This window comes from Salvelinus sp. IW2-2015, linkage group LG25, assembly GCF_002910315.2.
Source record: "Salvelinus sp. IW2-2015 linkage group LG25, ASM291031v2, whole genome shotgun sequence".
In the NCBI taxonomy this organism is placed as follows: domain Eukaryota; kingdom Metazoa; phylum Chordata; class Actinopteri; order Salmoniformes; family Salmonidae; genus Salvelinus; species Salvelinus sp. IW2-2015.
This window is the reverse complement of record NC_036865.1, coordinates 6,005,497-6,030,984: the sequence shown is the minus strand read 5'-3', so window position 1 is coordinate 6,030,984 and position 25,488 is coordinate 6,005,497. Positions and strand designations below refer to the sequence as shown.

At 42.1% G+C, this 25,488-nt stretch overlaps 1 protein-coding gene across 1 annotated transcript in view; it reads right to left on the bottom strand.

Annotated features, from left to right (window-relative positions):
- Positions 1-21,652, bottom strand: part of LOC111951795 (insulin-degrading enzyme) — a 41,099-nt gene extending 19,447 nt beyond the window's left edge. Inside the window, exons 1-12 of the mRNA XM_070434880.1 lie at positions 21,503-21,652; positions 20,387-20,569; positions 19,217-19,424; positions 17,114-17,283; positions 15,929-16,051; positions 8,621-8,733; positions 8,317-8,477; positions 7,630-7,724; positions 6,119-6,210; positions 5,713-5,793; positions 5,206-5,309; positions 3,318-3,420 (exon numbers count right to left, since the gene is read on the bottom strand). Of these exons, the coding sequence (XP_070290981.1) occupies positions 3,318-3,420; positions 5,206-5,309; positions 5,713-5,793; positions 6,119-6,210; positions 7,630-7,724; positions 8,317-8,477; positions 8,621-8,733; positions 15,929-16,051; positions 17,114-17,283; positions 19,217-19,424; positions 20,387-20,546 (1,410 nt within the window). The 5' untranslated portion in view covers positions 20,547-20,569; positions 21,503-21,652. The remainder of the gene's footprint in view (positions 1-3,317; positions 3,421-5,205; positions 5,310-5,712; positions 5,794-6,118; positions 6,211-7,629; positions 7,725-8,316; positions 8,478-8,620; positions 8,734-15,928; positions 16,052-17,113; positions 17,284-19,216; positions 19,425-20,386; positions 20,570-21,502) is intronic.
- Positions 21,653-25,488: the final 3,836 nt, after the last annotated feature.

The window sequence follows — 25,488 nt, the reverse complement described above, 5'->3', positions numbered from 1 at the left end:
ATGACACCAACCCTGTATTCAAGAGCATGTCTCAACTGATGGTTGGGTACAACACAAACACCTCAGATGTAGAATAGGGTCTAAACTACAACATATGCAAATATGAAAAAAAATCTGTCTCGACGCGATTTTTGATCATTTACGTTTAAGGTGTAAAAGAATATATAGTTTGACAACCCGTTTGTAAGCTTTTAAATGATACATTTAATGATAAATGATATCTCAACCTTTACCAGTGATGAAGACACGGATGTCTCATGGTATGGTGGAGTGTGCAAAATACAGGTCAACTTTGAGAATCTTTTATAAATGTTATATCTTGAATGTTTTGGCATTCTGGTCCAAAAAGTCACTTTCTGAGGACTTCTACAATGGGCAAAAACATGTATTGAAGGTTTCGTTCAAATCAAAAGGGGTGCATTCAAAAAGTGATTGAATTCAAAATGGATTTATAAAGCTTGTTGTAGTTGCCCGAAGCATCTGATTGTAAACAAAACGTGACTGGGTCAAAGAGCACAAATGGAGCAAGTCTCATGATTCACTGTTGTACAATGAGGTGATCAAGTTATATAATTAACTACTAAATGTTAAGCAAAAATGTTTTATTAATTTTTGTACATWAYWRTWWYWACACCAACAAATCAGCTCCAAGTTATTTACATTTTGGAAATCTGTTCCAGACTATTCCCACGTACAATAGAAAGATGTACAGTTTGTGATCTCATACAAATGTAAGCAAGGTTTGAAATGATTATATTTTTGTCAAATATTTTAACTGTTCGGGCTTCTTGCGGTCAATTTCCAGTCTACAAATGATTTGTAACTATGTCCCGTCCCCCTGACCATCTGTTCAAGAATGAACTCATCCCTCGGCTGAATCTAGTTGATTATCCCTGGTCTAAAARGTGCTACATACTCTCCAGCTGTGCATTTGGTTTAACTTAGCTAAGTGGCTAGCTAGCAAGATCAATAGATTCTTAACAGCAGAGAATATTATCTGTCCTGAATCATTAACTCTCTCCTGAATCAGATTTTTTTATGCGCATGTCTAATATTTCATATCTAATATTTGTTTCGTATGTGCAGCAAACTGAGTAGCCTTCTGAGATACTTGTATAACTAACTTAATGAGCTGGATTGTCTGTCTTTGTAATTGGTTTGTTCTTCAGCATTTAGCTAGAATCCGCTATCGGAATTCTCTAGTACTTTGTTAGCATTTTGGTAAGAAGCACATTGGGCTTTTAGGGGTATAAAAAAAGTATAGCGCCCCTCTGTGTGCTATGCAAGTAATGCAGTCTACCGCGATACGGTACAAGGGCGGTATAAAAGCAGGGATTTTTCTGCCATTGAAATCCTTGGGCGGGCCACCTAAGCATTTTTCCGGGTCACCCATGTCCAAACAGTGTAAAAAAAWATATATATAAATCTAATACATATTCCAGGATGGAAAAACACTCAGTGTAAACTTTACGGCTAAAACCAGATATAAAGTACGTAAAGAGACAATGGGCCTTTATATTTGTTTTATAATATAATCTTTGTTATTTCTCAATCACAAATAAAAGCTAGACAGTCATGGAGAATTGAAAATTCATTGTTTTTGGAATTTATCAGTATTGATTTTGTTATTATGTTTGAACAAAAAAACACTGCATTAGCCATGGGTGGGAAAAATTCAGGAAATTGCAGGAAATTAGCTTTAAAACGGCAAAATCTCAGCTCAATGGCAAACTGTAGAATTAAAGGAAATTAGCGGYAAAATGCAAAAGTGTGTCCACACTGTCAAGATGACACCTTTAAAATTCAGCCGCGCCGAAGGGACGACCACACCCATTGCCACAACCCCTACCATAACCACCACATAAGCTCCTTTTTGATTTAAAAAAAAAAAACTCCTGAAAGGCATGAAAATCTGGATAACAAGGCTGATTCTTAAAAATAAAAAAATCATCCAGATTATTTTTTTTTAAACATCCAGACTGTTGTGTTGGCTGTAGTTAGATACAGTGCCCTCGGAAAGTATTCAGACCCTTTGACTTTCTTCACATTTTGTTACGTTACAGCCTTATTCTAATATTGATTTAAAGAAACTGATCCTCAGCAATCTACACACAATACCCCATAACGACAAAGCAAAAACAGGTTTAGAAATGTTTGCAAATACCTCAACATAAGTATTCAGACTCTTTGCTATGAGACTTGAAATTGAGCTCAGGCGCATTCTGTTTCCATTGATCATCCTTGAGATGTTTSTATAACTTGGAGTCCACTTGTGGTAAATTCAATTGATTGGACACGATTTCACACACCTGTCTATATAAGGTCCCACAGATGACAGTGCATGTCAGAGAAAAAACCAAGCCATGAGGTCGAAGGAATTGTCCGTAGAGCTCCGAGACTGGATTGTGTTGAGGCACAGATCTGGGGAAGGGTATCAAAACATTTGTGGCATTGAAGGTCTCCATCATTCTTAAATGGAAGAAGTTTGGAACCACCAAGACTCTTCCTAGAGCTGGCCGCCCGGCCAAACTGAGCAATCGGAGGAGAAGGGCCTTGGTCAGGGAGGTGACCAAGAACCCGATGGTCACTCTGACAGAGCTCTAGAGCGCCTCTGTGGAGCTGGGAGAACCTTCGAGAAAGACAATCAGGCCTTCATGGTAGAGTGGCCAGACAGAAACCATTCCTCAATAAAAGGCACATGAAAGCCTGCTTGGAGTTTGTCAAAAGGTACCTAAAGACTCTCAGACCATGGTGAAACCAAGATTTGAACACTTTGGCCTGAATGCCAAGCGTCTCGTCTGGAGGAAACCTGGCACCATCCCTACGGTGAAGAATGGTGGTGGCAGCATCATGCTGCGGGGATGTTTTTCAGCAGCAAGGACTGGGAGACTAGTCAGGATCAAGGGAAAGATGAATGGAGCAAAGTACAGAGAGATCATAATGAAAATCCGCTCCAGAGTGCCCAGGACCTCAGACTGGGGCCAAGACAATGCAGGAGTGGCTTCGGCGACAAGTCTCTGAATGTCCTTTAGTGACCCAGCCAGGGCCCGGACTTGAACCTGATCGAACATCTCTGCAGAGATCTGCAAATAGCTGTGCAGCAACACTCCATCAAACCTGACAGAGCTTGAGAGGATCTGCAGAGAGGAATGGGAGAAACTCCCCAAATACAGGTGTGCCAAGCTTGTAGTGTCATACCCAAGAATACTCGAGGCTGTAATCTCAACAAAGTACCGAGTAAAGGGTCTGAATACTTATGTAAAAGTGATCTTTTTTTATATATTTTTTTATATCATTATATATCATTTCAGTCTCACCTTGATGACTTCCTCAGAGATGGGCTCCTGTTTGTAGTGGGTCCCATACCATTCCTCAGTCTTGTCTGTCTGCCCTTCAAACGACTTTGAGACAACCGCGACTCTGCAGTGAGAGGATGGACAGAAACAGGTCTCAATATTAGCATTTATAAACCCCCTTGTCAGATCGTTTTAGAGTCAGACACACTCCATTTTCCCTGAGCAGCCTACGGAAGATTTGTATATCGCCCTTATGACATCACTCGAGTGCCTTCCATAGCCCTTTCTATATCAGTGTTCTATTTGTAGGATGCCAATAGTAGTGACTGAAGTAGAGCAGTAGTGACTGTAGTGGGAGTAATACTGCAGAATGTGTTATTGAGCACCCCATTGATTCAGGTTCAACAGTTTCTTAAAGTTCTCTTAATTCAACAGTGTGAGGTTTAGGTGAATGTTAAACGTCCAATGCGGCGATTTCAATCTCAATATGAAATCATTTCAGGGTAACAATTAAGTACCTTACTGTGATTTTGTTTTAACAATGGTCAAAAAAAAAAAKAAATCTTAGCAAAGAGCAATTTCTCAAGCAAGAATTTAGCTAGGACTGTCTGGGAGTGGGCTGAGTAGGGATATTTTTTTATATATTTTTTTCCTTTGTCATTATGGGGTATTGTGTGTAGATTGAGACACTTTTTTAAATACATTTTTAAATAAGGCTGTACCGTAACAAAATGTGGAAAAAGTCAAGTGGTCTGAATACTTTCCGAATGCAATGTTGGAACATTGCTGTGGGGACTTGCATCCATTCAGCCACATGAGCATTAGTGAGGTCTGGCACTGATTTTGGGCAATTAGGCCTGACTCGCAGTCGGCGTTCCAATTCATCCCAAAGGTGTTCGATGGGGTCGAGGTCAGGGCTCTGTGCAGGCCAGTCAAGTTCTTCCATACTGATCTCGACAAACCATTTCTGTATGGACCTCGCTTTGCGCACGAGGGCATTGTAATGCTGAAACAGGAAAGGGCCTTCCCCAAACTGTTGCCACAAAGTTGGAAGCACAGAATCGTCTAGAATGTCATTGTATGCTGTACGATTAAGATTTCCCTTAACTGGAACTAAGGGGCCTAGACCGAACCATGAAAAACAGCCCTAGACCATTATACCTCCTCCACCAAACTTCACTGTTGGCACTGTGCATTCGGCATGTAACCAAACCCAGATTAGCTATGGAGGTTGCATGGCTGTGTGCTCGATTTTATATACCTGTCAGCAACGGGTGTGGCTGAAATAGCCTAATCCAATAATTTGAAGGGTTGTCCACATACTTTTGTATATATAGTGTAGCTGGACTGCTGTGCCACTCGGGAGACCCTAAGGCACTGCATCTCATTGCGATAGGTGTCACTATAGACACCATGGTTCGATTCCAGGCTGTATCACAACCGGCCCATAGGGTGGCGCACAATTGGCCCAGCGTCATCCGGGTTTGGCCGGTGTAGGCCGTCATTGTAAATACGAATTTGTTCCTAACTGACCTGCCGAGTTAAATAATTAAAATGTTTTTAAAAAATGTAATAGTTTCTGGATGTAGTCTTTTTCAAGGACATTACAAATATGTTTATCAAAATGCACTTCAAAACAGAAGTCTCATAGGCGTGTATTCTTAGTTGAGTGGAGCGCTGGTACCCTTGCAACACTACTGAGCCAAACTGACCGAGCTGAGCCAATCTGGACTGCGCTGGTTTGATTATACATCCGCCACAGTCGCTSAAACTATGCTGGAAAGAAGAATGTGAAAATAGAATAAAAACAAGCCAGTAAAGTGTCGTTCGGGTCGGCATGATAGTGTGAAAAGGGTATAGGAGAGCAGAGCAAACACTGTTAGTGGCCTGGGGAAGAGCTGGAACTAACCTGACGTATTCTGGCCTCAGCTTGTCTAGCACCATCTCTATCAGGTCTGGCCTGAAGTCCTCCAGTAGGTACTCTGCTGCTAGGATCTCCTCCAGAGGGTAGTACTGCAAAACAAAGGACAAAAAAAAAAAACGTTTAGGGGCTAACAATGGGGGAGGCATTTGACTAACACCTGCAGGGGAACACAGTTCACTGGAACACAGTAATACAGAACTAGTGCTCTGCTTATTTCACACCAAAAAAAAGATAAGCACACACAGGAATGAAAACCAACAGACCAAAATACACTGGACATCCTACCCTCTATGACTGCCTTGATAACATAGTAATATTTTGACTCTAGCAGGAATGTCAGTTTAATTTAGACTGGGGCTGAGTCTGCTGAATCTTTACCCACAAAATAAGAGACTGGTAGACAAGGCAGTCTGATGACATCATCGTCATCAAACAGAGCTGCAGTGCATCACAGTGGAGATGACCTTAAGAAATGGAGAGAGCACCACCTACGTGCAGTAATCCAGACACTTTGGAGGTGTAGCCACGGGGCCGCTCCTTGTCCTTGAACCTGAAGGCCACTGTGTTTAGGTCCTGCGGAGGAGAGACACATGTCAATCACATGTCAATCACATGCAAATAAAGCATATTACATACAACAGAGGATTGAGCAACACAATGAGACAATTCAGATGTAATCCATGTGTACTGTTAAATACACCAGAGGTTTAACTATGAGGCCAACAAAAAGACGAGTTGAGTCTGTTTCTTGGTCTTGGTCCTGACTTTAAGGTTGTGTGAAAAGGACTATACATAAATAGTTGACTGATTGTTTCAGAGTGGCTACCTGCCACTCTGAAACTAGCCAGAGCTCAGAGACTAGAAGTGAGTGGTACTACAGTGCACTCCATCCACTTACCTTGCACTCCATGAAAACCCACTCCTGAGGCCCCTTCATGCGCAGCTTCTGGATGTACTGGAACATGTGGAAGATGATGTCATCCACGTGCACTACAGAAACAAAATGACACTTCAGTGCACGTGGTTGTGCATACAGTGCATTCGGTTGTGCATACGGAAAGTATTCAGACCCCTTGACTTTTCCCACATCGTTACATTAGACTTATTCTAAAATGTACTACATTTACATTTACATTTAAGTCATTTAGCAGACGCTCTTATCCAGAGCGACTTACAAATTGGAAAGTTCATACATATTCATCCTACTAAATTGTTTTTCCCCTTCATCAATCTACACACAATACCCCATAATGACAAAGCAAAAACAGGTTTTTAGAAATTTTTGCAAATGTATATATATAAAAAAAAAGAAATGAAATATCACATTTACATAAGTATTCAGACCCTTTACTCAGTACTTTGTTGAAGCGCCTTTGGCACTGACTACAGCCGAGTCTTCATGGGTATGATGGTACATACTTGTATTTGGGGAGTTTCTCTCATTCGTCTCTGCAGATTCTCTCAAGCTCTGTCAGGTTGGATGGGGAGTGTTGCTGTACAGCTATTTTCAGGTCTCTTCAGAAATGTTCTATCGGGTTCAAGTCCATGCTCTGGCTGGGCCACTCAAGGACATTGAGACTTGTTCCGAAGCCACTCCTGCGCTGTCTTGGCTGTCTGCTGTCTGTCATTGTCCTGTTGAAAGTTGAACCCATGCCCCAGTCTGATGTCCTGAGCGCTCTGGGGCAGGTTTTCTTTGAGGATCTCCGTACTTTCCTCCGTTCATCTTTCCCTCGATCCTGACTAGGTCTCCCAGTACCTGCCGCTGAAAAACATCCCCACAACATGATGCTGCCACCACCATACTTCACCGTAGAGATGGTGACCAAGACCCTTCTCCCCCGACTGCTCAGTTTGGCCAAGCAGCRAGCTCTAGGAAGAGTCTTGGTGGTTCCAAACTGTGTTCTTGGGGACACAGTTGTGTCTCGACAATCCTGTCGTCTCAGATCTCTACCGACAATTCCTTCAATCTCTTCTGCTCTGATATGCACTGTCAACTGTGGGACCTTATATAGACAGGCGTGTGCCTTTCCAAATCATGTCCAATCAATTGAATTTACCACAGGTGGACTCCAATCAAGTTGTAGAAACATCTCAAGGATGATCAATAGAAAAGGATGCACCTGAGCTCAATTTCGAGTCTCATAGCAAAGGGGCTGAATACATATGTAAATAAGGTTTGCGAAAATGTCTAAATACCTGTTTTCGCTTCGTCATTATGGGGTATTGTGTGTAGATGTATTTATTTATTTAATCCATTTCAGAACAAGGCTGGAATGTAGCAAAATGTGGAAAAAGTCAGAGTTCTGAATACTTTCCGAATGCACTGTACACCACACACAGACAGCATGAGGGTGTGGGCACATACACATGAACAAAACCAAACACAATCCCTGAGATCCTAATGCTTACAGAGTCCCTCCTCTGTCAGGTCCACATTGATGATGAAGAACATGAAGCCTTTAGCGCCCTCTTTCTGGCCTCCGACCAGCGTGTTTACCCAGCCTGCACAAGAATAAAGGGCATAGCTCTCATGATCAATTCAAATACAAACACTTCTACAGCATGAACGGTCAGTATAAACCCTTGATTAATTAGACTGTTACATATTTCTACATTTTATTCATATAGCAGAGAGTCTTATCCATAGCGACTTATAGTTACTGCATTCATCTTAAGATCTCTAAGTGGGACAACCACATATCTGTCATGTAAGTACACCCCCCCCCCCCCCACACACAAAACAAATAAAGTACCATTCAGCAAAGTCAGTACAAGAAACAATTGTGTTTTTTAAATCAAGTGTGAGTATAGTTCATAAAAAGGTTGTCCCACTTTCTGTGAGATTATTTAAGAAAAAGTAGGGTTTCAGCCATTTTCAGAAGATGGGCAAGGACTCTTCTGTCCTTGCTTCAGAAGGAAGCTGGTTCCAACATTGGGTTGCCAGGACCGAGAAGGGCTTTGACTGGGCTGAGAAGGAGCTGCCCTCCCGTAGTGTGTGGAGGTCCAAGAGACCAGAGGTGGCGGGTTTCTACCATTCTATCAAGCCCTAAATCTTAAACGGAGATTCTCTTTATCAATAGCCCCTTTGGCTACCCTTTGGATTTGAGCTCAGACAGCAGGCTCCCTGGGCCCTCGTGGCCTATCAGGTGGCCCAGGTAGTGGCCTGGGTTGGACTTGTAGTACTTCTGCAGGTCTGGGATAGGGAACGTCACATACAGGTTCCTAATGTCCTTGATAGGCACCACTTTGTAGAATTGCTATGAAGGAAAATTAGGGATGAGATATTTGAATTGAGACAACGAAAAGTACCTCAGTAGCACAACTTTTCCATGGGATGATGTATTTGATTGTGTATCCATATATTTATTTGTGTCTTGGAGGGAGAAACTAAGGAGCTCACCCTGAGGTGCTCCTCCTGGAAGGGGTGGTTGGGGAACTCGGGGATAGGCACATTCTTGTTCTCCACTTCGCCAAACAGCTTGACCACCATGGTGGTGAGCTCATCTAATGACTCTGTGTGAATGAGAAAAAGGGCGAGATTAGTTTCATTTATTAAGATACTCAATCTTCCTGGATTCATACTCAAACCATTCAAATGACAAAACACTTCAAATACACTTACAGTCGGAAGTTTACATACACCTTAGCCAAATACATTAAAACTCAGTTTCACAATTCCTGACATTTAATCCTAGTAAAAATTCCCCGTTTTAGGTCAGTTAGGATCACCACTTTATTTTAATAATGTGAAATGTCAGAATAATAGTAGAGAGAATGATTAATTACAGCTTTTATTTCTTTCATCACATTCCTAGTGGGTCAGAAGTTTACATACACTCAATTAGTATTTGGTAGCATTGCCTTTAAATTGTTTAGCTTGGGTCAAATGTTTCAGGTGGCCTTCCACAAGCTTCCCACAATAAGTTGGGTGTATTTTGGCCCATTCCTCCTGACAGAGCTGGTGTAACTGAGTCAGGTTTGTAGGCCTCTTTGCTCGCACATGCTTTTTCAATTCTGCCCACAAATTTTCTTCCAGGGCTTTGTGATGGCAACTCCAATACCTTGACTTTGTTGTCCTTAAGCCATTTTGCCACAACTTTGGAAGTATGCTTGGGGTCATTGTCCATTTGGAAGACCCATTTGCGACCAAGCTTTAACTTCCTGACTGATGTCTTGAGAAGTTGCTTCAATATATCCACATAATTTTCGTGCCTCATGATGCCATCTATTTTGTGAAGTGCACTAGTCCATCCTGCAGCAAAGCACCCCCACAACATGATGCTGCCACGCCCGTGCTTCACGGTTGGCATGGTGTTCTTCGGCTAGCAATGCTCCCCCTTTTTCCTCCAAACATAACGATGGTCATTATGGCCAAACAGTTCTATTTTTGTTTCATCAGACCAGAGGACATTTCTCTAAGAAATATGATTTTTGGCCACCTGTGCAGTTGCAAACCGTAGTCTGGCTTTTTTTATGGCGGTTTTGGAGCAGTGGCTTCTTCCTTGCTGAGCGGCCTTTCAGGTTATGTCGATACAGGACTCGTTTTACTGTGGATATTGATACTTTGTACCTGTTTCCTCCAGCATCTTCACCAGGTCCTTTGCTGTTGTCTTGGGATTGATTTGCACTTTTCGCACCAAAGTACGTTCATCTCTAGGAGACAGAACACGTCTCCTTCCTGAGCAGTATGACGGCTGCGTGGTCCTATGGTGTTTATACTTGCGTACTATTGTTTGTACAGATGAAGGTGGTACCTTCAGGCGTTTGGAAATCGCTCCCAAGGATGAACCAGACTTGTGGAGGTCTCCAGTTTTTTTTCTGAGGTCTTGGCTGATTTCTTTTGATTTTCCCATGATGTCAAGCAAAGAGGCACCGAGTTTGAAGGTAGGCCTTAAAATACATCCACAGGTAAACCTCAAATTGACTGAAATTATGTCAATTAGCCTATCAGAAGTTTATAAAGCCATGACATTTTCTGGAATTTTCCAAGCTGTTTAAATGCACAGTCAACGTAGTGTATGTAAACTTCTGACCCACTGGAATTGTGATACAGTGAATTATAAGTGAAATTATCTGTCTGTAAACAATTGTTGGAAAGATTACTTGTGTCATGCACAAAGTAGATGTCCTAACCAACTTGCCAAAACTATAGTTTGTTAACAAGACAATTTTGTAGTAGTTGAAAAACGAGTTTGAATGACTCCAACCTAAGTGTATGTAAACTTCCGACTTCAACTGTATACTATAACTGTTATGTAGCATTTAATTGCATGTACATGAAGCACTGTTTCCATCCTGTAAGTTAGGTTTGGAATATTGTACAGTAACAAGAGCGGTCAATAATGCTAGCAAAATGTGCCCAGACAGTATCAACCGTGTAGCTGTGAAAGCCATTCATGAAGTCATGCCATTGTAAACCCAGCTGCCAAGTGCAAGCCCATTTCATTTCACTATAGAGGACATGGTGTCACTAAATGGGACCATTTCAACTGGTAATGAACACACCAGTGACACAGCCTACTGTATCCCCAGTGACTCGTTGGATCATGGCTCGTCTGTGGCTCACAGAATTGGAAAGGTGAACAAGGGTTATTCGGGATTTTTTTTACTGGGGCTGGTGGGGACACAGTATTAAAGGGGAAATTAACTGCAACTGTAAAAGTAGACGTCCTTATATCAATTATTCTCTTTGGTCCTGATCCCTGCTTAGACTGAAATGTACGGTATTACATTCGAAGGCAGGGTTTCCCAAACTCATTTGGTTTTTTGGCCTAGCACAGCTGATTCAAATAACCAAGCTTTGATGATTTGAATCAGATGTGTAGTGCTAGGGGGGAAAAAACAAAAAGTGCACTTAGGGGGAACCAAAGTTTTTTGTTTGGAAGAAGTAGGCAGTGGTCTGATGCCGAACAAMAAAGGAAATTCACGAGCTCCACAACGCCTACTCCACCCATGCTCTACCAAGGTTTTCCAGCACACAGCTTTGACCTACTACAGTAGCTGTGTTGGTATTGTACTTGAAACAATGTGTAGGCAGGTTTACTTAGGATTTAAACCTTCTCAAACAGCCTAATTCATATTCTTAGAGGAGGTGCTTCCACAATAATGTGATTTGTACAGCATACAAGTTCAAGTATTGGATTCTTCGCACAAACGCCACACTAATTCCATTCTACCTTTTTCAAGCTGTTTTTAAATTATATGAAAGCAAGCTTTGCTTTTATACTTATAAGACCAACATGATTGATTGAGGCGTTTGTCTTGTGGTAATGTGGTGCCTGCCTGTACTTCCTTAAATCTTTTTAGCAGTACATGTCATTGAGAAAAAAATATTTCATAACATATTTTTGGGGTCAGTAGGTGCCCAACATAACAACAGGTGGTGGTGTGTTGGACAGTCACACATATATAGAGGTCTATAGAGCCTGTCTCCCTCCATTCCTCATTTCTGTAATCGTTAGCTTACCTGTATAATATTGACATAAGCTCAGAAACACTTGTTTTGCAAACATGATCCTGTTTAATCAATTGCTGTGCTGATCAATGGGCAGTTCATTACCTCCGTCAAATGAATGTAGCTTAAAGTTGTATATTTCTAAATATTTTTGCAATAAAGGTGACGCTACAATACACATTTACAATTGGCCTATATCTAAAAACACATACTATATCTACACACACACACACACACATACGTGTGCGTACGTACGTATGTACGTACGTACATACATATACACATATATGTACATATGTGTGCGTACGTACGTACATAGATATACACATATATGTGCGTACGTACATAGATATACACATGTACATACATACACACATTATTTTTAATAGCAGGACACTGTAAAGTCCATTATTCCTCTAAAGAATATAAATTAGGCTGTTTGAGAAGGTTTGAATCCTTTCCGGCTTCAGACCAATGCCTACCTCTCACCGTAAGGTGATTATACAACATATCCACATGCAAAAAGTGTCCTCAAAAAATGTCATTTTCACTTAAAAATATATACACTGCTCAAAAAAATAAAGGGAACACTTAAACAACACAATGTAACTCCAAGTCAATCACACTTCTATGAAATCAAACTGTCCACTTAGGAAGCAACACTGATTGACAATAAATTTCACATGCTGTTGTGCAAATGGAATAGACAAAAGGTGGAAATTATAGGCAATTAGCAAGACACCCCCAAAAAAGGAGTGATTCTGCAGGTGGTGACCACAGACAACTTCTCAGTTCCTATGCTTCCTGGCTGATGTTTTGGTCACTTTTGAATGCTGGCGGTGCTCTCACTCTAGTGGTAGCATGAGACGGGAGTATACAACCCACACAAGTGGCTCAGGTAGTGCAGTTCATCCAGGATGGCACACTAATGCGAGCTGTGGCAAAAAGGTTTGCTGTGTCTGTCAGCGTAGTGTCCAGAGCATGGGGCGCTACCAGGAGACAGGCCAGTACATCAGGAGACGTGGAGGAGGCCGTAGGAGGGCAACAACCCAGCAGCAGGACCGCTACCTCCGCCTTTGTGCAAGGAGGTGCACTGCCAGAGCCCTGCAAAATGACCTCCAGCAGGCCACAAATGTGCATATGTCAGCATATGGTCTCACAAGGGGTCTGAGGATCTCATCTCGGTACCTAATGGCATTCAGTCTACCTCTGGCGAGCATATGGAGGGCTGTGCGGCCCCACAAAGAAATGCCACCCACACCATGACTGACCCACCGCCAAACCGGTCATGCTGGAGGATGTTGAGGCAGCAGAACATTCTCCACAGCGTCTCCAGACTCTGTCACGTCTGTCACATGTGCTCATGTGCTCAGTGTGAACCTGCTTTCATCTGTGAAGAGCACAGGGCGCCAGTGGCGAATTTGCCAATCTTGGTGTTCTCTGGCAAATGCCAAACGTCCTGCACGGTGCTGGGCTGTAAGCACAACCCCACCTGTGGACGTCGGGCCCTCATACCACCCTCATGGAGTCTGTTTCTGACCGTTTGAGCAGACACATGCACATTTGTGGCCTGCTGGAGGTCATTTTGCAGGGTCTGGCAGTGCACCTCCTTGCACAAGGCGGAGGTAGCGGTCCTGCTGCTGGGTTGTTGCCCTCCTACGGCCTCCTCCACGTCTCCTGATGTACTGGCCTGTCTCCTGGTAGCGCCTCCATGCTCTGGACACTACGCTGACAGACACAGCAACCTTTTTGCCACAGCTCGCATTGATGTGCCATCCTGGATGAACTGCACTACCTGAGCCACTTGTGTGGGTTGTAGACTCCGTCTCATGCTACCACTAGAGTGAGAGCACCGCCAGCATTCAAAAGTGACCAAACATCAGCCAGGAAGCATAGGAACTGAGAAGTTGTCTGTGGTCACCACCTGCAGAATCACTCCTTTTTTGGGGGTGTCTTGCTAATTGCCTATAATTTCCACCTTTTGTCTATTCCATTTGCACAACAGCATGTGAAATTTATTGTCAATCAGTGTTGCTTCCTAAGTGGACAGTTTGATTTCACAGAAGTGTGATTGACTTGGAGTTACATTGTGTTGTTTAAGTGTTCCCTTTATTTTTTTGAGCAGTGTATATTTAAATGGATGTGTTTTGTCACAATTTATTGTCCAGGGCCTGGTTTCCCAAAATCATCTTATGGCTAAGTTCATCATTAGAACCTTCATGGGCGCTTTGTTAAATCTCAGAGCTGTTTCCCAAAACTATTGTTACTAAAGCTGACCTTGAAAAAAAAAAAGTGATTTACCGACTGCCTCAGACCACTCGTAGAACAGCTAACTCCGGTCCAGCCTATATTTTCTCCAATCATAGACGCCTATAAGTGGTTCAGATTTGGTCTGGTCCTGAATGAGAAGTGAAACATTCTTCCTTAGTTGTTCATTTTCTTGAAATATAAAAGCACAACCTAGAGTCGAGCCAATGTCTTAAGTAGATGAACATGTTATTTCTCCATCCTTCTGAAAGAGACGTTTTCATTTTCGACAAAAACAACTTCATATCGAAGGAGTGCTTTTGATTTGACGGCGGCACATGCACAGTTCGCTGCGAGACGACCGTTAGATCCGATGATCTGTTTCTGCGACAACGTCACCATGACATTGCCTACAAGCAGGATCTGGGATTTCCATTAGGGAAGCAGTTTCTGCCCATCTTCTGCACAATCAATCACTCCAGTGTTTAATTGGTATATTGTAATTACTTCGCCACCGTGGCCTATTTATTGCCTTAACCCCCCTAATCTTACCTCATTTGCACACACTGTATATAGATTTTTTTCTACTGTATTATTGACTGCATGTTTGTTTATTCCATGTGTAACTCTGTGTTGTTGTATGTGTCGAACTGCTTTCCTTTATGTAACCGATGTGAAATGGCTAGCTTGATGGCGGTGTACGCGCTAATAGCGTTTCAAATCGGTGACGTCACTGAGACCTTGAAGTAGTTGTTCCCCTTGCTCTGCAAGGGCCACGGCTTTTGTGGAGCGATGGGTAACGATGCTTCGAGGGTGGCTGTTGTCGATGTGTGCAGAGGGTCCCTGGTTCGAGCCCAGGTAGGGGCGAGGAGAGGGACGGAAGCTATACTGTTAAGTGTATTCTTGGCCAGGTCGCAGTTGTAAATGAGAACTTGTTCTCAACTAGCCTACCTGGTTAATTAAAGGTGAAATAAAAAATAAAATAATCTTCGTACTACACTGCCTTTGCTATAGTCTCGTTTTAATTTTAACGTCTAGAATTTGAGCTAGGTAGGCACTATAGCCCCCACAATAATAAGTGATATAAGACCCATACTTTTAGTTGGAAGTTTTAGTTCAAACTTCGTATGCCTCTGGACAGCTGAGCAAACAGATGACTGCAGCACTTGGCTGAGTGTTTTGGGGGCTCAGTCCCAGACAGTTACAGGAGAGGAGTGTTTAGAAAAGCACTTCCTAGCCTTTAGTGTGACCTACGAGAGGATGTGAGAGCTTTTAGCTCTGTATAGCTGACAGGTTATTTCCTCCATCTAAACCAGATTAAGATCTCTGATCCAAGCAGCAACTCTGTCAGTGGTGGAAAAAAGTATCCAATTGTAATACTTGAGTAAAAGTAAAGATAACTTAATAGAAAAGGACTCAAGTAAAAGTGAAAGTCACCCAGTAAAATCCTACTTGAGTAAAAGTCTAAAAGTATTTGGTTTTAAATATACTTAAGTATCAAAAGTAAATATAATTTCAAAAATATACTTAAGTATCGAAAGTAAAAGTGTAAATCATTTCAAATTCCTTATATTAAACAAACCATTTTCTATTTACGGATAGCCAGGGGTATGCTCCAACACGCAAACATAATTTACAAATGAAGCATGTGTTTAGTGAGTCCGCCAGATCAGAGACAGTAGGGATGACTAGAGATGTTCTCTTGATAAGTGTGTGAATTGAACAATTTTCCTGTCCTGCTAAGCATTCAAAATGTAACGAGTACTTTTGGGTGTCAGGGGAAAAGTATGGAGTAAAAAGTACATAATTTTCTTTAGGAATGTAGTGAAGTAAAAGTAAAAGTTAAATAGTAAAGTAAAGTACAGATACCCCAAAAAATTACTTAAGTAGTACTTTCAAGTATTTTCACCGAAGTACTTTACACCACTGTTGATTGTTACATATGTGGACGTTGGCGCGTGCACGCACACACCGGCTAACACCATACACACACACACACACCCTTACCTCTTCCCAGCACACACAGTCCCATGAGGTTGGAGGAGTAGTAGGTGGAATGGAACTTCAGGAGCTCCTGGCGGATGTTGATCCCATCCTTGGATGGCCTGGTCTCCAGAGTCAACTTGTTACCTGAAAAATCAACCAGATCTCATTTTTAAACAGCTAGTCAACGCATCCATTAATGTTTTTGTAATATATGTACAATGCAGTGAGTGCTTGATCTAACTGGACAAAAGACTAGGGTCTTTATCGTCATATGATGTGTTGAAAAAAAAAAATAACTGTCAGTGGCAAAAATGAGGACATCAAAGCAACAAATCAATAAAACGCCAGAATAGTCATCATCAAAGAGGACTTTATGAAACAGTCCACAGTGGGAGGGAGAATACATCCACTTATAAGGAAAACAAGCTTGTTCTAAGAAAACCAATGGGCGAACGAAATTAATCCCAACAGTGATGCTGATTCTGTCCTCTATGGGCTAGCACTTTACTAATTAGCCTACACAACCACAGCCCAAATCTAGCACTTCATCTGTGGCAGGCTAGCTGGTGGGCATTTCCCTATGCTAAAACAAATAACAGAGCCACACAACATCTAGAACATCTGACGCGATTTAAACTGTTAAATGGGCCCTTCACCACTTTATAGCCAAAAGATTAATAATCTCCAGCACCATAATGTATACATGTGAAAATGTATTTGTGGTGAAGTGTCCCTTTAAGCATTTCTAAGAATTTGATGTTTTTGTGAAGGCTGTCATGACCGTGTTTGTCTCCGACATTCGCTTATTATTGAGTGTTTTGGCCCGAGCTGATCCAGTTTCCGTTATTAGCAGAAAATAAAGCTTATATAACTCAACACTGCCACCAGCTGGCTCTTCTGGGCTGGGAACAGCTCTAAGTCTAATCATATGAGAACACAATTAGAGTGAGAGAAAGAGTCAGCACATTAAAGGCTGAGAGGAATTTAGTTGTTTTAAACAGGACTGCTGGGTCATGTTCATAACGGGAAAATTGTACCTAAATGTTTTGCAACGGAAAAGGAAGTCCTGGTAGTCCCTCCATTTTCAGTCCTGTTTCAGTTTTGTTGTATTCCGTTTTGTGCCTAACGAACATGACCGTGGGTTGATACATGCTGGGTTGGGTTGACCCCCTATCTATAGTATGTAAGGTGGCATGAGGTTTTTACCGGTCCCAAATTTGCTGAACGGGTGGTTGGGGTTGCCAGTGGCCTTCTCCAGCTGGAACAGCCTCCAGGCATCATTCATCAGGTTCTTCTCATGCTCGGAGTCCACAGCGTTCACCTCACGGTCCTTACAGCTCTCGTCAAACAACGGGCACAGGAAGAACTGAGCAAACCTAGATACATACAAGACAAGACATTAATTTAACAAGTTAACATGCATACTAAGCAAAAACAGCAGAACAGGCTATTTAGATTAGAACACTGGGGTCATTGGATGAATGTCTTTTGAAAATTAACTTGATTGTTCTGGTGAAGGCCTTCAGGTGATGACTGTGCAAAAGGTGTATTAGGTGTGTGTGTGTGCGCTATTTATGGTTCCAGACCAGAAGTTTTTGACTACAGTAAAATCCCACTGTCTGAATTCAGATGTATACTTTTCGTCTGCAGACTCAATAGACAGCAGTGACATTTGGCAGACCTGTACGCAAAGCTATCTGAATGGCACTGAGCAAGATCAACTGCCATGCAGAGCAGAATGACTGCAATTAAGTGAACTGGCCAAAGTAAATGCCATCCGCAGCGAGGCTTTGCACAGCCTGCAGCTACAGATTGTCAACATACGTAGCTGGATGAAACAGAAATCTGAGATGTCACACAAGCAAGTTGTCCAATTATATATTCAAACGGCCTTATACACCTGTAAAAACTATTATGGTAGCCCCGTACACCTATTTTCAACAACCATCCTTCATTTGTAGCACTATTCTATGAAGGTTCATGATATGGATTTAAAAATGGCTTCCAAAACCCAGATCACAGACTCCAGTGTTCCATTACGTTCATGAGTGTTTGAAAAGAGAAAGCCTAATAAATAATGAAATGAATTGCTGTCCAGATGGTTTTCATGCATTACCAGCAGCACTATGGAACTATTAGGATGAGAAACTATGAGGCTTGAACAGGTGCTTCCTAGGCAATATTATTACAAAGTGGGTAAGCTTAACCCAAATCGACAGCTAGAGGATACACTCGTACTCCATCCAAAACACATCATTTAGGCAACACACAGTGGTCTTTATGGACTGATTAAAGGCGGGTGTTCTAAAAAGGCCTCATCATTCAAGACGGGGACCCTTACTAAACCTGAAGCTTCCCCATCCAATGGTTTGTATGCTAACAGTAACCCTTCCAACTTACCCACGCCTAGTTAAGATGTGAGAGCTAAAGAAACCAATTCCATCCTTGAGGTCTCAGGTACTGGTAGGGGTGAAATTGACACTGGGACAGGTAACTGGAGACTCGTGTCCTGGTGGCTCTCTGGGATTAACGCCTGTGCTGTGTTCAGTACGTTTTTACGTTCTGGAACGTTCAATTGAACGGAAACGGTGCTGCACTGACCAACCAATTGAAAAACTGGGAGGGGGTTGGGTTGTAGAACGCTGACAGCATTACCACGGCCGTTTAAATACGTCGTCACTCTTTGCTACAGCCACACCGCGCCACACCCGCGCAAACATACCTCAAAGTCCGTTCAAGAACGTACAGGAACGTTTTTGGGGAAACGTGTTGTTCGGTACAAACCGTTGCGCAACATTGCACAAGTTCAAGCAAACTGAACGCACCTCAGGTAGACCCAGGGGATGGATCTCATATTAATATTTAGAGAACACCCACTTAGTCTACACACATCATGTGGCTCTATAGAACCCGAGTAGTTCATTATTCAACATCGAAAAACAACAGACGGCTCAGTTGAGTATGTAAAGAAAACGTATTTTACACCACTTCTCTGCCAACTAGAGGCCAGTCCAGTTTGGGAGGGATTTTACAGCAACATAAATTGGATAGTCATGAGGAAAAACATAATATTTCACAGCCTAATCGGGTTACAGTGGRACATCCAAGCTGTCAAAATGAGTCATGGGAGAATTTCTATGACATAACCTGGGTCATATTCAAAAAGCACCTGACGGAAGAAAGGAAACAAAAGGGGAAGGGCTAGCTGAACTTGTCCAATAAGAAACACTTGTTGTCCAATAAGTCCATGTTGCAAAGACAAATTCTACATTGTGCCCTAATGAACGGCGAGCATGTTGGTTCACCCACCTGTCCAGTGCTCCCTCCAGGTGCTCGTGGGATACGTCAAAGTAGTAGTTGGTGTGCTCTCCGCTGGTGAAGGCATTGGAGCTGCCAGCATGCTCACTGAGAAACTGGCTGTACTCATTCTCCTTGGGGTACTTCTCTGTGCCCAAGAACAGCATGTGTTCGCAGAAGTGGGCAATGCCTGATATGTTCCCTGGGTCCGACAAAGAACCTGAGGTTGCAGACATAAGTGTCGAACAGATAATTAGTATGTTTATTTGCTTCCACACACTGCTGCGCATAAAGTAAAACAAAGTCAATTGATGTGAAGCTGCTGGCAGCCATAACACTGGAGAGATGCTGTTTTTAATCACAAAGACACTAAAGGATTCAAGCTTTCAGGCTGGCATAGTTCAAATCCTGTTAAAGAGATTCTGTGGTACTTTTGTTTACTTTTTAACCAGTAGTTCTGAAAGTAGCACACACGAGCCAAAAGTGGTCCGTGAAAATTGTGTACTGTCTCACATATGTGCACGTCATTGCGCTCTCTCTGCTGTGTKCACTTAGCCATTGGGCCCGAACTGCAACCTCATTGGCTAACGCTGGGCAGGTCTCTTGCTAGCTGTCACTCAAATGCGAGGGGCTAAAGCTCGTTGGCGAGAACTTGAATTGGTAGAGAGCTGGCCCATGTTGCAGGAAATTTAGGGAAAATGGTACGGCACAGCTTCAAGAAAAGTCGCTTTCAAACTAGGGATTTCGTGGCTAATTGAGGTAAAACAGTAATTCTGCTCATAGATTATGCACGTATGGGAGGTTTAAAAAATACTAATAAAAAATAGTACCCGGAGCATGTTTTTAAATTAAGGGACAAAAACAGAGGCAGAAAGAGACTGCCATAAAAGGATAATCTTCAATGTGGACCTGTGGGAAATAAACTAGGAGTGAAAAAGAGAAATGGAAGCATAACATTGTCTCTGGTATTCGTGTAAAATGTGAACGGGGGTTGAAGCAAATAAATAAAGATACAGAAAGAGAGGTAACATTTAAGGAGAGATAGGGTTTGCTATGGGATGAGGAGAGAGGGGTGGAGACACCTGTGGAAAAATAATGAAAGAGGGAGACCAGGGGTCCTGGTGTTAAGAATAGGGCTGGGAGACTGCCTGGAGCCTCGACTAGAGGTGGTGAATACTGCACCTATGTTGACGTCCAGCCCTGCTGAGGACTTGTCTGTGGTGGGGTCACTGATGAGCACGGCCTTCAGGCCATTGGTGAACTCTAGACCCCTGTAGACCCGTTTGTCCTCTGGAGAGCGGACGATCTCACTGACCACCCTCTTCATGGCAGGGTCTGTCATTCTGAGGGGCAGAGACGACAAGCCTGTACAGCACAGGGAATAATCTTGTTATTATTCTACCCACTATTTAGAATTTGACTAGACAAGCAATCTACAGACAGGTGGACGTCACAATTATTATTTTTTTTAACATGGGGGGGAATGTATATTGGCGAGCATTCTGAGTGATGCAATGTGGATGGACTTCCCAAACTGAAGTGTCATATTTAAACAGTGCCTTCAATCAAGGTGGAGGACTGACTGCCCTTCATAGGCTGAGCAGACGCCAGCATTCAGTCAACAGTTTTTACAAATACATTGAACAGGCAGATATGCAGAATTGAATAGGTTGACCTGGAAATAAGGTTTAAATATCTGGGTGTATCACCCAGTCCACTATGAAAACAGCAAACACATGGATTAATGTTACTAACCACACTCCTCAATAAATTAACAATTTACCGTTAAACGGCTCTGTACACCATGTAAACAAATCATATTAGCTATAATAGCTAGCTACTGGTTTAATACAAGCTAAGATACTTTGTTACAATATAACTAACTGCTTTAATTTGTTCAAAGCACGAGTGTATTTTTAGGCTGGTTTGAGTTTGCAAATTAGCCGCACTGGGATAGCCGGGTGACGCCAGAAGAGATTAATCTCATTAACTGGCTAGCATGATTCCTAGGCTAGCTATCTAGGATTTGTGCGTAGCTGGTACACCCAGGTGAGGTAGCTATACTGGCTGGTTATAAATTAAGTGCATAGATCTTTCCTTGGTTAGCTAACTATTAAAGATTATTTGCTACCTTGTGTTACGTAGCTAGCTATAAATGCTATTCTGCTAATGCTTAGTCAGAACGCGCTAGCTACTGCTGTCATTGTGTGGCTAAATAACGTTACAGTTAGCTGGTTAATTATTTGCTAATTTCATTAGATATTTTAAAGTGGATAGTATCTGACATTTAACACTCACTTAAAATGTTGATTAAAGTACAAACTATTCCCCGCAACCAGAAGCTGTCTCGTTAATAACTGGGCCGGTCGGCTAAAACATTGCAGCATACTTCAGATAGACAAAATCAGGGAGAACTTCTTCTTCGATAGGTTTTAACGGCGGTTGGCATCCAAGAAATGTTGCATTACTGCCACCTACTAGACTGGAGTACTTTGCTTGAAAAAAACACATAAATAAACAAATACCCTACCATATTCTAACACTCACAAAAAAATAGAAATAACAGCAACCTACTCCACTATTTAAATCTATTTAGTCCTACCTCAGGCCAACAACCTGAAAGGAAGGGACACTGCCACTTAAGACACCCTGTAACCCTTCTGATGTCAAGTCTCGCAAAACCAAATACCTCTCTGCAGCTGCCACCACAACCTACATTTTCTCCTACTTACATTACTTCCCTGCAGTACAGTTTATAACCATTGCTATAAATGCTAAAAATCCAATCTTACTGAAGCATATATCACTTGTTGGCCTATCCCTCTGTACTGGTACAGATCTACTACTCACACCACTCCTCTCAGGATCCCTCCCCCTTGACCCATCTTCCTCTACTTTCTTCACTAACTCAACACATGAGAACTTCTGCACTACTCTAACCCTGGAAACCTCAACCTGCCTCTCTCGCACAGGACATTTCTGATCCCCAGCCACATGGGCACCCCAACAATTAACACATACCACAACTTTCCCCAATGCTACACATTCCTTTGTCTCATGCCCTTCTGCACACGTCTCACATCTAGGAACCTCACTCCTACACACTGCTGCCACATGCCCATAAGCTTGACACCTGTAACAATGTAATGTATTCGGCACAAAGCTTGTACAGGATAACTTATATATCCTAATATCACTTTGTCAGGTTTCTACGCATGAGCTTTGCTAGCCAACATCGCCATGCCATTGCCTACAGGTGTAATCGGGGATTTCTATTGGAGAAGCAGTTTTAGTGTCTTCCTACCAAAGATTTGTATAACTAAACCAAGATAGACCACAGCCTGTCGTTGCCAATGGGAACAAATGAGTCATAGTGGGCAGAACAAGCAAGGTGGTGGGAAGAGCCAAGCACGAGCTAGCGGGATCCTATTGGTGTGTTCTAGCATGCGTCTGCATTTTTCCGTTAGGGAACACCTCCTCTGTGAAGTGCGTGTGTGCAATAACTCAATTCACCTTTGCACTCCTAAGCAACGCAAATTTCTAAACGTTTGCAAAGGGTAAAGTCTACAAAACTTAATCCACTCAGTTCATAACAGATTTTAGTTTTGGGAAGAGAAAACTGTTTTGAGATAAAATGTTTCATCGATGAGAAAAGAATGCAGAATGTTGACCAAAATCGATCTAGTTCCATCTTCTCCCACTGCCGGGCATATTTGGTAGTGAGAGGAAACGCCAAGTGGATGCTTCACATTTATAAATCCGGTGAAATATCTGTCTCATTGTTCTATCTGTGTTCCTACTGTACTGTCTTTGCCGTCACGGCACCATGTTGTAATAGACAAATGCCATCGACGCCAGAGATTCACGTAATTGGTAATGAATTGTGTAATTGATTTAATATCAGGGGTATTTACTAAAATACTATTCATTTAAAGTACAACACATACAACATGTGGACAAGTATGGTTTTCATGGATGTGTCATGTTTAGATCAGAAAGTCGATTAATCAGCCTGTTTGGATGAATCCACTTCTTTCCTAATGTGCCCATCTAGCATCAGTTCATCGCACATAAATGACACTAAAACAAATAATAAATATTACATATACCTGTATACAGTGGTAGCTAGAATAAAGACTCTCCATTCAGTGGAGCAGTGGTGCTTGTATGCAATGAGACTAGCTAAGTCATTCCCAATGCAGTTATTGATGAATTTTCAATATCCTTAGCACACTGAACTGTCACTTTAGAATTTGGAACAGAATGGGGGTGTGCTTGGTCCTCCTTTTCCTGTAGTCCACAATCATCTCCTTTGTCTTGGTTACGTTGAGGGGACAGGTTGTTATTCTGGCACCACACGGCCAGGTCTCTGACTTCCTCCCTATAGGCTGTCTCGTCGTTGTCGGTGATCAGGCCTACCACTGTTGTGTCGTCTGCAAACTTAATGATGGTGTTGGAGTCATGCCTGGCCATGCAGTTGTGGGTGAACAGGGAGTACAGGAGGGGACTGAGCACGCACCCCTGGGGGGCTCCAGATGTGTTGCTACCTACCCTCACCACCTGGGGGCGGCCCGTCAGGAAGTCCAGGATCCAGTTGCAGAGGGAAGTGTTTATATGTAAGATGGCTAAATAAAGAGCAAAAGTGGTTATTGGTTATTATTATGTTATTATTTGTGCCCTGGTCCTATAAGAGCTCTTTGTCACTTACCATGAGCCGGGTTGTGACAAAAACTCACACTCATCCTTCTGTTTAATAAATGTATTGTATAGTGTGTGTGTGTGTGGCAGGCTTACAATGATGGTAAAAAACTATATTTGAGAGTGCGCTGACCCTGGTGCTAGAGGGGGTACGCAGCTGGAGGTTGAATGTTTGAAAGGGTATGGGACTATAAAAAATGTGGGAACCACTGTTTGTAAAGATCCGGGCCATTCGGGCCGGGTCTGATTGCCCTCTGGCTCATTGAGGGTCCAACTTTTTGGACCCGAAAAGTTGGACCRGAGAAGAATACAATTTTACAGTTCAGAAGACCTATTTTGAGATGAGCACACCAAATTTAGCATTGAGGTTGATTTAGGTACCCTGAAAAGATTTAGATATGGAGTCCCACAGATTTAAAATTAAATTAAATATGATTAATCATATAACGTAGACGCTGGGAGTCGAGAAACAGGTGGTTTGTTTAAAACTTCTTTGTGATAGGGGGGTGCTATTTTCACTTTCGGAAAAAATCATGCCAAATTTAAACGGCCTCGTACTCAATTCTTGCTAGTACAATATGCATATTATTATTACTATTGGATAGAAAACACTCTCTAGTTTCTAAAACCGTTTGAATTATATCTTGTGAGGAAACAGAACTCATTTGCAGCAAACTTCCTGTCAGGAAGTGAAAAATCTGTTCCAGGGCCTTCCTATTAATTTGCCTGAAATCTATGGCTCTACATGCACTGCATACCTTCCACTAGATGTCAATAGGCAGTGAGAGGTAGAATGGGGTGTCTAGCTTGATCTGAGGCCGAACAAGAGAATTTTGGAATGACGTGACCAGAATTTTCATTGTCTTGGAAGGCGCGAGAAGGGACCCCAGATTGCGTTCTGAAAGCTTTCGGTATAGATGTTAGATATCTCCGGCTCTGATTTTATTTGATATATGTGTTAAAAACATCATAAAAGTAGTTATTATAAACCGAGTTATATCAGTTTATTGAGCGTTTATTGCGATTTTGGCATTTTCTTTTCTTGCGTTATGTGAAGTTGGGCACGTTTGCGCCACATGGCTAGCTTTGGTTGCTAATTCGACAGGAGAAGAGGACATTCTACAACCAAACAACGATTATTCTGGACAAAGGACAACTTGTACAACATTCTGATGGAAGCTCATCAAAAGTAGAACCATTTATGATGTTATTTCGTATTTCTGTTGAAAATGTTTAGTAATATTTTCCGCCCTGATTTTGGGCGCTGTCTCGCTATAACGTAAGCTGTATGTCGTACTAAAGTTATTTTTTTAAAAATCTAACACAGCGGTTGCATTAAGAACTAGTGTATCTTTTATTTGCTGTACAACATGTATTTTTTAGTAAAGTTTATGATGAGTTATTTGATTAGATTAGGTGACTCTCCAAGATTTCTCCGGACAATTTTGTGCATTTTGACTACGTATTCACATTGTAAACCACGATTTGTACCGCTAAATATGCACATTTTCGAACAAAACATATATGTATTGTGTAATATGATGTTATAGGACTGTCATCTGATGAAGTTTGTCAAGGTTAGTGAA